Genomic DNA, 15,746 nt, shown 5'->3' with positions numbered 1-15,746 from the left:
AAAAAAAAAAAAAAAAAAAAAAAAAAAAAATTTAATTATTATTCTTTTTTAGAGCTGGGTCTCACTGTGTTGCCCAGGCTGGTCTCAAACTCCTGGGCTGAAGTGATCCTCCTGCCTCAGCCTCTCAAAGTGTTGGGATCACAAGCGTGAGCCATTGTACCTGACCGTGTATCTATTTTTTTAACGCATTTTAAAAAATCCTAAGATGCAGGACATGGTGGCTCATACCTGTAACCCCGAGATTACAGGTATGAGCCACTCAGGAGACTGAGATAGGAGGATCACTTGAGGCTAGGAGGAGGCTGAACCTCCGGTGGTTTTTTGTCATTCCCCCCCCCCCCAGCCTGGATTAAAAAGAAAGACCCTGGAAAAAAAAAAAAAAAAAAAAAAAAAAATCCTAAGAGCGCCTACTGTAGTGTTTAGTTTATTATCTATCTATCTATCTATCTATCTATCTATCTATCTATCTATCTATCTATCTATCTATCTATCTATTTTGAGACAGAGTTCGCTCTGTTGCCCAGGCTGGAGTGCAGTGGCGCGATCTGGGTTCACTGCAAGCTCCGCCTCTCAGGTTCATGCCATTCTTCCGCCTCAGCCTCCCAAGCAGCTGGGACTACAGGCGCCCGCCACCACGCCTGGCTAATTTTCTGTATTTTTAGTAGAGACGGGGTTTCACTACGTTGGCCAGGATGGTCTCGATCTCCTGACCTCGTGATCCGCCCGCCTCTAGCCGCCCAAAGTGCTGGGATTACAGGCGTGAGCCACCGCGCCGAGTTTATTATTATTATCATCATCTTGAAACAGAGTCTCGCTCTGCTGCCTAGGCTAGAGTGCAGTGGCATGATCACAATTCACTGCAGCCTTGACCTCCTGGGCTCAAATGATCCTCCCACCGCAGCCTCCTGAGCAGTTGTGATCACAGGTACGGACCACAATACTCAGCTAATTTTTAAATTTTTTTGTAGATATGCAGTCTCATTATGTGGACCAGGTTGGTCTCAAACTCCAGGGCTCAAATGATCCACCTGCCTCGGCTTCCCAAAGGGCTGGGATTACACACGTGCACCACCGTGCCTGGACAGTAAGTTATTATTAATGACAGATTCTATTCTAAGAAAGCTACCCTACTAATATCAGCTTGGTGTAGTGGCTCACACCTGTAATCCCAGCACTTTGGGAGGTGGGCAGATCACCTGAGGTCAAGAGTTCAAAACCAGCCTCACCAACATGGTGAAACCCCATCTCTACTAAAAATACAAAAATTAGGTGTGGTGGTGCATGCCTGTAACTCCAGCTACTTGGGAGGCTGAGGCAGGAGAACTGCTTAAACTGGGGAGGTGGAGGTTGCAGTGAACCAAGATTGTATCACTGCACTTAAGCCTGGGCGACACAGTGAGACTCTGTCTAAACCCAAAAAAAAAAAAAAAAAAAAAAAAAAAAAGCAACTACCCTACTAATATGGAAAGGAATCTATAAAGTGCTTCTCATCTAATAACATATTTAAAAATTCCAAGACAGGCTGGGCGTGATGGCTCACCACTGTAATCCCAGCACTTTGGGAGGCCGAGGCGGGTGGATCATGAGGTCAGAAGACTGAGACCACCCTGGCTAACACGGCGAAACCCCATCTCTACTAAAAAAGAAATACAAAAAATTAGACAGGCGTGGTGACAGGCACCTGTAGTCCCAGCTACTTGGGAGGCTGAGGCAGGAGAATGGCGTGAACCCGGGAGGTGGAGCTTGCCGTGAGCCGAGATCCTGCCACTGCACTCCAGCAAAACTTCATCTCAAAAAAAAAAAATAAATAAATTCCAAGACAAACACAGTAGACAATAAAATATAATTCATATGATTAAAAGTTAGGCAATTTTTTTTTTTTTTGAGAGAGTCTTGCTCTTGTCGCCCAGGCTGGAGTGCAATGGTGCGATCTCAGCTCACTGCAACCTCTGTCTCCCAGTTCAAACTATTCTCTTGCCTCAGCCTCCCGAGTAGCTGGGATTACAGGTGCGTGCCACCATGCCCAGCTAATTTTGTATTTTAGTAGAGACGGGGTTTCACCATGTTGACCAGGCTGGTCTTGAACTCCTGACCTTAGGTGATCTGCCCACCTTGGCCTCCCAAAATGCTGGGATTATAGGCATGAGCCACCGCACCCGATCTAGTTTTTTGTATTTTAATTGAGATGCAGTGTTGCTCTGTCACCCAGGCTGGAGTGCAGTGCCAGAATCATGGCTCACTGCAGTCTCAGACTGCTGTGCTGAAGCAATCCTACTTCAGCCTCCCAAGCAGCTGGGACTACAGGCATGAGCCATCATGCCTGGCTACTTTTTTGTGTGTGTAGAATCAGGGTCTCACTATGTTGCTCACAATTTGGTTTCTTATTCTTGGCTCTGCTGCTAATAGGTTGTGTGTTTAAGGACCAGTCACTTAACTTCTCTAAGTTCCCTTTCAGTAAGATAGCTTTTTGTTTTGTTTTGTTTTGTTTTGTTTTGAGACGGAGTCTCACTGTGTCACCAGTCTGGAGTTCAGTGGTGTGATCTCAGCTCACTGCAACCTCCGACTTCCTGGTTCAAGCGATTCTCCTGCCTCAGCCTCCCAAGTAACTGGGACTACAGGCACACCCCACCACGCCCAGCTAATTTTTTGTATTTTTAGTAGAGACAGTGTTACACCATGTTGGCCAGGATGGTCTTGATCTCCTGACCTTGTGATCTGCCCGTCTCGGCCTCCCAAAGTGCTGGGATTACAGGTGTGAGCCACCGCGCCTGGCCTAAAAACTTTCTAACTCTATCATTCCAAATGCTCAGGTCCACACTCCATGAGGCTGTTAACCCAATGACTATTTATTCCTTCCTATTGTGTGCCAGAAACTGGGCTAAGCTGGGGAATAGAATAGTGAGTAACTGAAGCAGTCCCTACCTTACTGGTGTTTACATTCTGAGGAGAGAGGCACATGTTAACAACCTCTACAATTAATTGTGTAATTACAGCTGTGGCGTGTCTTCGTTTTCTTTCTTTCTTTCGTTGCATCTCAGATGCCACAAACCAATGTATTGTTTCTTTTTTGAGACAGGGTCTCGCTCTGTCCCATAGGCTGGAGTGCAGTGACACAACCATAGCTCACTGTAGCCTCGAACTCCTGGACTCAAGCGATCCTCCTGCCCCAGCCTACCAGGTAACTGGGACTATAAGCGCAAACACCACTCTGCCTGGTCACTGGCTATTTTTTTTGGTAGAGACGGGTCTCCCTGTGTTGATCAGGCTGGTCTTGAACTTCTGGGCTCAAGCGATCCTCCTGCCTCCGTCTTCCAAAGTGCTGAGATTACAGGTGTCAGCCACCATGCCTAGCCTATTTTAATGTTTTTTCCATAGATCACAATTTCATCATTTTTTTCTACATAGCTGTTCCACATAGTGAAATTTGTCCTTCTGAGAAAAAGGGGAGAAAAAAAAATCCTTGAAACTTTCCCCCTCTAGTCCAGCGTCTGGTTATTTAAATACACATCTCATGTAAAACAGAAAAGATAAAAAAGTAAAGATAAAAATAAAAAAGTATGGAGTGACACTCCTCCTGCTGCTGCCAAGTGTGTCTCTTGGACCGAAAAGGAGGAAGGAAGGTTTTGGTCTCGGAAAGAGCTCTGGTCTGTCTTATGTGCTGTGAAGTGCAGCGTGCCAAGAGAGCACACCTGACTGAGCCTGGGGAGCCAGGAAAAGGTTCTTTTGAAGAAGATGTATTCAAGCTGTGGTGGTCTACCCGCCTTTCCAGTACCCTCCTCTGAACAATGAGTGCTGCAATCTGCCCCATCCTTCCGGCCTTGATCTTTACTACTTCAGGAGCTTGCCCATATCGGCCATCTCAGAGATCACCTCGTTGTCCACTCTCCCCATAGACTTCTTTTTTTTTTTTGAGACGGAGTCTCACTCTTGTCGCCCAGGCTGGAGTCCAATGGCACGATCTCAGCTCACTGCAACCTCCACCTCCCGGGTTCAAGCGATTCTCCTGCCTTAGCCTCCCAAGTAGCCAGGATTACAGGCACCTACCACCATGCCCGACTAACTTTTGTATTTTTAGTAGAGATGGGGGTTTCACCATGTTGGCCAGGCTGGTCTTGAACTCCTGACCTCAGGTGATCCACCCGCCTTGGCTTCCCAAAGTACAGGGATTATAGGCATGAGCCACCAGACCTGGCCCCCATAGTCCTTTATTTAATTAATTAATTTAATTATTATTATTATTTTTTTTTTTTTGAGAAGGAGTCTCACTCTGTTGCCCAGGCTGGAGTGCAGTGCCCGGATCTCAGCTAACTGCAAGCTCCGCCTCCCGGATTTACGCATTCTCCTGCCTCAGCCTCCCGAGTAGCTGGGACCATAGGCGCCCGCCACCTCGCCTGGCTAGTTTTTTGCATTTTTTAGTAGAGACGGAGTTTCACCGTATTAGCCAGGATGGTCTCGATCTCCTGACCTCGTGATCCGCCCGTCTCGGCCTCCCAAAGTGCTGGGATTACAGGCTTGAGCCACCGTGCCCGGCCTAATTATTATTTTTTTTAAGACGGAGTTTCGTTCTTAGTCGCCCAGGCTGGAGTGCAAGGGTGAGATCTCGGCTCACCGCAACTTCCGCCTCCCAGGTTCAAGCGATTCTCCGGCCCCAGCCTCCCGAGTAGCTAGGATTACAGGCATGTGCCACCACGCCCGGCTAATTTTGTATTTTTAGTAGAGACGGGGTTTCTCCATTTTGGTCAGGCTGATCTCGAACACCCGACCTCAGGTGATCTGCCCACCTCAGCCTCCCAAAGTTCTGGGATTATAGGAGTGAGCCACCACGCCCGGCCTCCATAGCCCTTTAATAATGACACAGCTAGGCCGAGGATCTTTTGAGGTCAGGAGTTCGAGAGCAGCCTGAAACCCTATCTCTACTAAAAATACAAAAATTAGCTGGTGTGGTGGCGCACATGTGTAATCCCCACTACTTGGGAGGCTGAGGTAGGAGAATCTCTTGAACCCGAGAGGTGGAGGTTGCAGTGAGCCGAGATTGCGCCACTGCACTCCACCCTGGGTGACACAGTGAGACTCCGCCTCAAAAATAATAAAACAATAATAATGAGACAGTTAGCAATTTTTGAGCATTTTATTTGTTCCTGGTACTGCGGGGCGCTTTAGAATTATAATCTCACATGACAAACTTTGAAGTGGGTACTATTGTTAGACTCATTTCACAGGTGAAAAAGTTTACAACAATTTAATGACTTGCCCAGGATTACACACAGCTAGGAAGTGGTGGAGCCGAGATTTGACCTGAAAATTTGACCTCAAGGCCTGCAGTGTGCTTTGCCTGGTTCATACCTCCTGTTGCCCAAAGGACCGTGTTTTCAACCATTTCTTCCCCTTTCTAGCCCCAGCAAAAGTTTAAGAAATGAGTTCCTGACCCCAGGGAGCCAGTCCAAAACTGAAGGAAAAAAGGTAACCTAAGGCAAACTTCCTCTTCAGCCACTTCAAATAAAAGGGGAGATGCCAGACAGTGCATGGAGAGTCAAGGCTGGAGAGCCCATTATTATCTCAGGTAAAGGAAAGCAGAGGCCACGAGTGGGCAGAGCGGCCAGACTGTACACAGAGAGCACAGAGAGTAGACATGGAAGGAGAGGGCATGGGAGCTGCAGGGGGAGACAGAAGCGGGACAGTGACCAACTGACTCTAGCTATCCCCTGGTGTTACCATTAACCCAGAACCACCCTATGGTTCCAATTCCAAGGAACTGTCTATGCTGCCATTCAGGTGCCTAGGTTCCAACAAGATTCTTTTTCTTTTCTCTTTTTTTTCCCTTGGCATGTGAAGTGAGAAGGATTTTTTTTGGTTTTTGTTTTGTGAGGCAGGGTCTTGCAATGTTGCCCAGGCTGGAGTGCAGTGGTCCAATCATAGCTCACTGCAGCCTCAACCTCTTAGGTTCAGGCAGTTCTCCCACCTCAGCTTCCTGAGTAGCTGGAACCACAAGCACTCACCATCATGCCCAGCTACTTTTTAAAAACTTTTTTGTAGAGATAGGGGTCTCAATATGTTGCCCAGGCTGGTATTGAATTCCTGGGCTCAAGCAATCCGGCTGCCTTGGACACCCAAAGTGCTAGAATTACAGGTGTGAGTCACCACACCCTTTGAAGAAGGGTCTTGACTTTCAGTAAAAAATATTGACAGTCTGGCACTGTGCTAAGTGTTTTACACGTACCAACCAATTTTTTTTTTTGAAACGGAGTCTCATGGTCGCCCAGGCTGGAGTGCAATGGTGTGATCTTGGCTCACTGCAACCTCTACCTCCTGGATTCAAGCAATTCTCCTGCCTCAGCCTCCCAGTAGCTAGGATTACAGGTGCCAGCTACCATGCCAGGCTAATTTTTGTATTTTTAGTAGAGACGGAGTTCTGCCATGTTGGCCTGGCTGTTCTTGAACTCCTGACCTCAGGTGATCTGCCTGCCTTGGATTCCCAAAGTGCTGGGATTACAGGTTGGAGCCACCATGCCCGGCCCACACACCAACTAATTTAATCCTCACCTAACTCCATGAGGTAGATATTATTGTTACTGTCACTTTACAGAGGAGGAAACAGGCTCAGGGAAGGTAAATAACTTGCTAAGGTCAAACAGTTATTTCAGTGGCAGAGCCAGGGTTTGAATGCATGTAGCTGGTTCTTGAGTCTCTGCTGCATCTACCCCTTTATTTGATTTAGCTGGAGCAGATTCCTTCCAACCCAACAAGCCAGACCACAACATCTCTATTAAACCTTTCACAGGGCTGAGCCTCATCTCCACAAGTAGAACAGAAGCTCATTAAGGGCAGGAGCCATTTCTACGTGGTACTTGGGTACACATAGAATGAGAGTGAGGCAGCCTCGCACTGAGACGGGTGCCTGAATGAAAGCAGCAGTATTTTATCTGTGCAGCTCTGAATCTATCACACACACAAAACGACTGTTGTTGCATCGTGAGCATGTGGGGTAACAGTCTGCGGCTGCTTTGTCTCATTCACTAGCGCTTCTATTACTAAGCGTTGTCTTATCTCCTCACGTTTTACGTATACTAAAATTGTGTAAAATCTTTGGTTGGGCCAGGCACGGTGGCTCATGCCTGTAATCCCAGGACTTTGGGAGGCTGAGGCGAGTGGATATCCTGAGGTCAGGAGTTCGAGACCAGCCTGGCCCACGTGGTGAAACTGTCTCTACTAAAAATACAGAAATTATCCGGGTGTGGTGGCGCGTGCCTGTAGTTCCAGCTACTAGGGAGGCTGGGGCAGGAGAATCACTTGAACCCAGGAGGCAGAGGTTACAGTGAGCTGAGATCGTGCCACTGCACTCCAGCTTGGGCAACAGAGTGAGACTCCAACTCAAAATAAATAAATAAAAATCTTTGGTTGATGGAGAGGCTCTGGAAGATACCATAAAAGTGTTGGACTCAATTATTGAAGGGTGGGGCTCTGGGATAACAGACAGAGCCTCTTGTGTGTGTCGAAACAGATGTCGCCTGGCACTGTGCCCTGCGTTCGTTGTTTACAATGTATAATTATACATATTGCTTTGTTCAGATATGAAGAGCCAACAGTGATGTTAAGGCTGAAACTCTTGGTAGATGTCTCCTCTCTCATAGCTCCGCATACAATGCAAGGCAGTGGTCACATACCAGGCTGGCCCCGAGCAGCACATCCTCCTGATGCTGCACTCGCCTCACTAGGGAGCTGCCTGTTGTTTGCTCCTTTCCCCTCAAAGCTCCAGGTATGTTTCTGAGTATATACGAGGTCACCAAATCCTCGCTGATTTAATGATAAAACGCCAGACGGAGCAAGGCAGAGCTGGGTTGGCTCAAGGAAAGCTTTTCAGAAGAAGCTGAGGAACAAGGGCTGGAGGGAGAGAAGAGGCGCACAGCTGGTGGCCTGAGGCAGGCAAGGGGAGGGCACGAGCTGTCCCCTCAGACTCTGCTCCTGCCTTAAATCCCCCTTTAACTATTTCAAATGTATTAGTTTCCCCAGCTTCAAAAGCTTTCCGAAGGTGCTGCCTAACGCTTCAGCATCTCCCTAGCACATGGCATGCACTGGTGCTGAACAGTTATGGGATACAGTGCCGTGGTCCTTCTACCTGCACCACGGACTCTGCTCCCTAGAAATGACCAGGGGAGAACCAGGCACACACCAGCCTTAAGCCGTTGCTTCTTTGCTCTGCTGACCCTCAAGGGGCTCCCTGGACTCCTCCCACAGCTCCTACCTGGAGAAAAAACTAGGGGCAAAAGTGAACCCACTCCTGCTCTCACGGTGCAGCCTGGGGCCCAGTATCAACGGACATTTTCCTCTCCTTTCCTCAAAACCAAAAAGTCCTTTCAGTGTAGTAGTAGGACAGAGATTAGATTAGAAACAAAAGGTTTGATTATTTCCCAAGAGAAAATGCAAGCGTTTATGCATAAACTGTTTCCAGAATGCTGTCCGGTTGGGAGGCTGGGACACGAACTGAAGCTCAGAGCCTAGGAAGCGTAAGCCAAGGCTGTGGGGCAAGGAAAAGGAGAGAAGGAGAAACCCCATCAGTCCCTCACAATCAGCATGTGGAAATCCAGAAATGCAGGAGAGGCCTGGAGTCATAGTAGAATCCAGGATGAAAGGGGTGGATGACAGAATGAGCAAAAGGAGGCAAGCACCGGAGGCTTGGGGTCACATTTCTTGGAAGTGGCCTGGAGCTGGCGGATGAGAACTCTGGCTGCCAGTCCTCATTCCACTAACAATAGCTCCTCTAATGACATGCCCCTTCCCTTTGTACCCGCTCCAAATGGGGAAAGTAATTCCTGCGGTGTTGGCTTTGCATATAGATGAAACCCTCTGAGGAGTAAAGGTTTATTTAAGTACTTTAGCAAATGCAAACTGTTATTATCAATATTAGCCAGCATCTTTATTTTATTTATTTATTTTTTGGAGATGGAGTTTCGCTCTTGTCACCCAGGCTAGAGTGCAATGGCAAACTCTCGGCTCGCGGCAACCTCCGCCTCCCAGGTTCAAGCGATTCTCCTGCCTCAGCCTCCTGAGTAGCTGGGATTACAGGCGTGTGCAACCATACCTGGCTAATTTTTGTATTTTTAGTAGAGACAGGATTTCGCCATGTTGGCCAGGCTGGTCTCGAACTCCTGACCTCACGTGATCCACCCGCCTCAGCCTCCCACAATGCTGGGATTACATAGCCAAGGTCTTTATTAAGTGCCTGTCAAATAATGCTCCTGATTTATAAGCGCCCCCGGCTCTACCTTCTGGGTGATCAGACACCAACATGGAGAGAAGAGAATTAACATCCTGAGGAGTCACATATGCTAAAATATAAAGAGTAAGATTGTGAGGAAACTGCAGGGGAAGCAGGTAGGTTAGGAAAAGGTATCCTCACTTTTCTGCTGACCGATGAGTCTTATAATTCTTGAATTTCAGTGCTGGAAAGGTCCATTAAACATTCCAGGAGATTCTAGGGAGCTTCCAGAATGGTAGAAGAACTGGAACCATAAAGCCTGGGGAAGGGATGGAAGTCCTTGGGAAAGAAGCACTAAACAGCCCAGTGGAGACAAGGAAGGATTGGTCTCTCTTGTGCTTCGAGCCCAGCAATGATTCTTCACTCAGATATGCCCCGGCAGGTCTTGCTGCTAGAGCCAGTGCTGTTCCCAGACCCAGGCAAGGTGCCATCCTACCCCGACAGGAAACAGGGCAGGAGGTGGGGCTGCCCTGGTGCCTGGTGTTGGGACGGGCCGGGGGGGAATCCTGGGTGTTGCGAGGACAAGACAGGGTCAGCTAGCTGTGAGGCTGGGGGAGGAGAAGACTTCTCTAGTCTGGGAGAGACCCCTCCTTTCCTAGCTCCTTGTACTTCCAAAAAGGCAGGCTTCCTCCTGTTACTAACCATACCAGGACTGACTACACAGGAGCCAGAAAGACTCAGAGAAACCTGTGACAGAGAAAAACAGAAGGGGGAAGGGAGAGAAGAGAATGTCAGAGGACACTAGGGAAAGAGAATGGGAACTTGTGGTCTAAAGAGGGAACCAAGTCTGGCCAACATGGTGAAACCCTGTCTCTATTACAAATACAAAAACTAACCAGGCATGGTAGTGCACGCCTGTAATCCCAGCTATTCAGGAGGGTGAGGCATGAGAATCACTTGAGACTGGAAGACAGAGGTTGCAGTGAGCCGAGACTGCGCCATTGCACTCCAGCCTGGGTGACAGAGCAAGATCTTATCTCAAAAGAAAAAAAAAAAAAATTAAATTTAAATTAAAAAAAAAAGAGGGAATCAACAAGAGCTGGCAGAACAGAATAAAGTCTCAAGCCAAATAACTCCCTCGCCTTGGAAGAGCAAGGCTGCCAGGGTCTTGGAGCCTCTGTTTATCGGGTACCAGTTCAGAGGTCAGTGAGCCTGAGCTGGCCCGGGAGGCCCTCCCTCCCTCCCAGAGGAGAACAATAGGCCTGTTTTCCTGAGCTCTTCCTGTAATCCAGAAGGCCCACACAGAGGAAGAGGGGGCAAAGGCAGTGGCTATACCCAGTGGGGGAGGGGGTATTTAGCCTCCCATAAATTCATTAGCTTCCTTAAAGACACCCCAAAACACCAACAATCTAAGTGTTAACATAGTGATGATTTGTTTTTCTAAGACCACCAGAGCGGGTACAAAAGAACCAGCGAGTAGGCAAGTGTAGGAGCAAAACTGCAAGTTTATTTTGGTCACCTAAGGTGTGGGGAAGAGGTCTGTCAGCCTCCGGCAAAGAAGGCCGACAGAGCCCCCCGGTTGGGCTCTCGGAAAACAAATCAAGTGACTGCTATGCAAATGAAGCTTTACAACCTATCCCTTAGCCCCAGTACCACCAGATTACTAACCCTAAACCCCATCTGTAGGAGATATTCTGAAGCCACCGCAGGGGAGGGGATAAGGGCCTGAGAGACAAGGGGCAGATGGGGTTTCCCCAACAATTTAAGTTCCACAAGGATACAGTACTGGTGGAGATATGGAAGGAGGGGCAAGTATTCTGACAGAAGGGTGGTGTCTTAGGCATCCTTCAATTAGATAGGAGTAGCTAAAGGCTGTGTGTGTGTGTGTGTGCATAAGAAAAGAAATAGGAGGGTATGTGTGTAAGAGAAAGAGCATCTTGGCCGGGTGTGGTGGCTCACGCCTGTAATCCCAGCACTTTGGGAGGCCAAGGCTGGCGGATTTGCCTGAGCTCAGGAGTTCGAGACCACCCTGGGCAACATGGTGAAACCCTATCTCTACTAAAAATACAAAAAATTAGCTGGGCATGGTGGTGTGTACCTGTAGTTCCAGCTACTCGGGAGGCTGAGACATGAGAATGGCTTGAGCCTCGGAGGCAGAGGTTGAAGTGAGCAGAGACCGTACCATTACACTCCAGCTTGGGCTACAGAGTGAGACTTTCTCTCAAAAAAAAAAAGAAAGAAAAAAGAAAAGCATCTTTGCTGCCACCAGTCTACTATCTTTACACTCACCCTCTGCCATGCCCATCCTTGTCCCCCTCCCCACTCACAGACACCTCCAACAACAGCGCCGAGTATGCTTTGTGGGTTTTCACCATCTTGGGTGCTATGGCCACCATGGTCTCCAGTAGCCTGGGTGCTGCCTATGGCATGGCCAACAATGGCACCAGCATCGTGGCCATGTCTGACATGTGGCCAGAGCTGATCATGAAGTCCATCATCCCAGTGGTCATGACTGGTATCATCACCATCTATGGCCTAGTGGTGGCTGTCCCCACTGCCAGCTCCCTGAATGATGACATCAGCCTCTACAGCAGTTTCCTCCAGCTGAGCGCTGGCCTGAGTGGCCTGGCAGCTGGCTTTGCCATCATCGTCGTGGGAGACACTAGCAAGTGGGGCACTACCCAGCAGCCCTAACTATGTGTGGGCATGACACTGATCCTCATCTTTGCCAAGGTGCTCATCCTCTCCACAAAGCAGCCCCTCTCAAAACCCACCAGTCACAGAAGACGATGTAAAGAGCACCCCTCCTCGTTCCGGAACAAACAGCCTGACATGCCTGTGCCGGGCAGCTGGCCCTCAGGAGTTGGTCTTCTAAGTGTACGGTGTCCTAGAGCTCGTCGTCTGTTGGCTAGGCCTTGCCCCCTCCTGCCCTATGCTGTGGACACCTGAGCCTATTCATCACCCATCCAGGTCCCCGACCAGTGAGGACTCAGGCCCCTGGATGCCCCACCTGTCTCCCTTGAGTGCTCTATGTATAAGGATGAATTAGAGTTGTCATTCTCTCTTCACTGGACATTTATAAAGCTTTGGCCTGTCCATGACCCTGCGGAGCAGCCCTTGTCTCCCAATTCTCTCGTAACCTTCAGGTAGAGTGTCACCTCACGGAGGTTCCCATTGCTGAGCCTCCTGGGACGGGACCATCCTCTCCAGCCCAGGCTAACAGGCCCAGTGCGGAGGCTGTGTGTGATAAAGTTCTCAGATGTCGGGGGAGGAAAAAAAAAAGAGAGATTGTGTGTATGAAAGAGAGAGAAAATGGAGTGGCTGTGCGAGCTGGAGATAGGGAAGTGGCTGGAAAAGTCTGATAAGATCACCTCCTCCTTCCTACCTAAGCAGAGATACCGGACACAGCCCCCCAAGGACCCAAAGGGTAAGTAGAGAGCCAGATGCCTGCCTTTCTCAATGGGAGGTGGCCCTCGCAGGCCTGAAGAAGTCTCCATTTACCCCAGAGCCAGCTAGGAAGCAGGTAGGTAGCACCATCCCCAAGCACCCAGGTGCCTGGGATGAACGGCAGGCCCAAAGCCAAACCATGAGACAGATTAAATGTTCCTATGGCAAGAGGAGGAGCAGGGGTCACCAGCATCTCGTCACTGAGCAAATGAAAGGAAGAGAGAAGATAGACTGGTACCCTCATCAATTTCCTACTGTCCATGACATACCATCATCAACTGGACTTTTTTTTTTTTTTGAGACAGAGTCTCGCTTTTGTTGCCCAGGCTGGAGTGCAACGGTGTGATCTTGGCTCACTGCAACCTCTGTCTACCAGGTTCAAGTGATCCTCCTGCCTCAACCTCCTGAGTAGCTGGGATTACAGGTGACTGCTACCATGTCTGGCTGATTTTTTTGTATTTTTAGTAGAGACGGAGTTTCTTTTTTTTTTTTTTTTTTTTTTTTGAGACGGAGTCTTGCTCTGTCGCCCAGGCTGGAGTGCAGTGGCGCAATCTTGGCTCACAGCAACCTCGGCCTCCCAGGTTCACGCCATTATTCTGCCTCAGCCGCCTGAGTAGCTGGGACTACAGGCGCCTGCCACCATGCCCGGCTGATTTTTTGTATTTTCAGTAGAGACTGGGTTTCACTGTGTTCACTGTGTTATCCAGGATGGTCTTGATCTCCTGACCTCGTGATCCACCTGCCTTGGCCTCCCAAAGTGCTGGGATTACAGGCGTGAGCCACCGTGCCTGGCCAAGACGGGGTTACCGTGCCTGGCCAAGACGGGGTTTCACCGTCTTGGCCAGGCTGGTCTTGAACTCCTGACCTCAGGTGATCCACCCGCCTTGGCCTCCCAAAGTGCTGGGATTACAGGTGTGAGCCACTGTGCCTGGACTTTTTTTTTTTTTTTTTAAGACAGGAGTGTGGTGGCACAATCTCAGCTCACTGCCACCTCCCCTTCTAGGTTCAAGTGATTCTCCTGGCTCAGCTTCCTAAGTATAGTAAGAGCTGGGACTATAGGTGCTCGCCACCATGCCCAGCTAATTTTTTGTATTTTTAGTAGAGATGGGGTTTCACCATGTTGGCCAGGCTGGTCTCAAATTGCTGACCTCAAGCGATCTGCCCGCCTGGGACTCCCAAAGTGCTGGAACTATAGGAGGGAGCCACTGCGCCCAGCCTGGACTCTTTTTAATGAAGCCTTCAAAAAAAAACTCCTTTTCTCAGCTTTCCTTACTCTCTGAAACAGACTCTCCACTGCTAACTGTGCCTCTCACGCTGTGGAACTCAACCGCATCTTTTCATTCTGATTCCACAATGTGAAGTACTTGTCCTCTGTTTATTGATGGCTACCCGTGTTGTGAAGTGTTTTTATGGGAATGAAGCACAGGAGGGGAGGAAATCAGGCCAGTTCTATAAGTAGAAGGAAGGCAAAGAAACCAGGAAAAATATTTATGTGATGGGAGGAAGGGCAGTTTATAAATCACTCATGGATCTCTATGCCAGAGGGACGTGTGAGACACACGCATGCACATATGCACTGACTTGCAGGTACATGCAGAGGCAGCAACAAGTCAGGACATGACACATACGTGAATACAGATACCATTCTCATCAGAAACCAGTCAGAGCAGAGGGGCCCTGCCTGGAGCAAGGACACTGGAACTAATTCCCCTCCTCCTCCTCTCACAGGCTGATTTTGCTGCCTCCACGTCTAGGTTCCCCACAGATCTGGTTGCCTCAGACAGGGGCCCTGGGCTGGTGGCTGGACCCAGCCTGGAGGTCTTCACAGATGGAGGCCTACAGGAGGTGGCAGCTGACACCTGGAGGGAGCTGGATGAAAGCAGGCAGTGTGGAGTAGAGAAAGCCAGGTGGTGGGGGAGGGAGGGAGGGAGAAGAAGGGACCAGATTCAAGCAGCCTTGCGCTGGTTCTAAAATGGCCACAGCAAGGCAACGGACAGATGGTCCCTTTCTGATGCTGAGCTGGGGAAGTGGGGAAAGGGAAAAGGAAAAAATAAACACCATCACAGTCAAAATTTAAAATAAACTGAAAAACCTAAAAAATAAACAGCTTGCTTCTGAGGTTCCGTCTGCCTCCAGAACCTTCTAAGGGAAAATACAGAACAGCAGGCCTGGGAGAGCAGCCCCAGCCTCGGGTGTGAAGATGGCTGGAGGTCATTCTAGCCATCCCCTGTCCCCAGTTGGAGTATCTTGCAAAGTCTTCCGGGCAGCGGAGGTGGTATCTCGCCTTTACCTCCCCAGCACTTCTTCCCAAGTCTCACTGTAGGTAAGCAAGGCCATGGCTTTTCAAATGTCAGAGCTGTTTGATTCTGTCTCCTTCCCAAGAGTCAGTTTCTGTCCAACATCAGTAGAATCAAGTTCATCCTCTCACAGTTGCTGCCCCTCCTGCCACCACCCAACTGCCCAGACTTTACAGTTCACAGGGCACTTTCACAGCCATGACTGCATCTGCACTTAAACCCGCAGGGGGGCCGGGCGCGATGGCTCGAGCCTGTAATCCCAGCACTTTGGGAGGCTGACAAGGGCGGATCACGAGGTCAGGAGATCAAGACCATCCTGGCTAATACAGTGAAACCCCGTCTCTACTAAAAAATACAAAAAACTAGCCGGGCGAGGTGGCGGGCGCCTGTAGTCCCAGCTACTCAGGAGGCTGAGGCAGGAGAATGGCGTAAACCCGGGAGGCGGAGCTTGCAGTGAGCTGAGATCCGGCCACTGCACTCCAGCCTGGGCGACAGAGCGAGACTCCGTCTCAAAAAAAAAAAAAAAAAAAATCCCGCAGGGAATCTGGGCAGGAATGACTACCACAGAGAACAGATGAGAAAGCCAGGGCTCTAACAAGTGAAATGTTTGTCAAGGTGAAGCAAGAGCTCAAGTTTGCATGGCCTTCCGATGGCACACAGCAACCACACTGCCCCCACCAACCACACTCCCCACCAACCACACTCCCCAACCAATCACACTCCCCTCCCAACCACACTCCCCCCACCAATCACACTTCCCCAACCACACTCCTGGACCAGCCACACTCCTGAACCAAACATACTCCCCC

The 15,746-nt window shown here is 49.4% G+C and overlaps 2 protein-coding genes across 18 annotated transcripts in view; one reads left to right on the top strand and one right to left on the bottom strand.

Moving 5' to 3' along the window:
• The window catches only part of LOC108524797 (uncharacterized), a 20,342-nt gene extending 7,391 nt beyond the window's left edge, over positions 1-12,951 (top strand). The window contains 1 exon segment of the mRNA XM_017865867.1: positions 11,382-12,951. Coding sequence (XP_017721356.1) covers positions 11,382-12,142 — 761 coding nt within the window. The 3' untranslated portion in view covers positions 12,143-12,951.
• The window catches only part of MINK1 (misshapen like kinase 1), a 68,614-nt gene that overhangs the window by 30,865 nt on the left and 22,003 nt on the right, over positions 1-15,746 (bottom strand). The gene's annotated exons all lie outside the window — the stretch shown is intronic.

Source organism: Rhinopithecus bieti, unplaced genomic scaffold (genome assembly GCF_001698545.2).
Source record: "Rhinopithecus bieti isolate Rb0 unplaced genomic scaffold, ASM169854v2 scaffold_81659, whole genome shotgun sequence".
Lineage (NCBI taxonomy): Eukaryota > Metazoa > Chordata > Mammalia > Primates > Cercopithecidae > Rhinopithecus > Rhinopithecus bieti.
The sequence above is the reverse complement of the archived record's forward strand: the minus strand, read 5'-3'. Positions and strand labels throughout refer to the sequence as shown.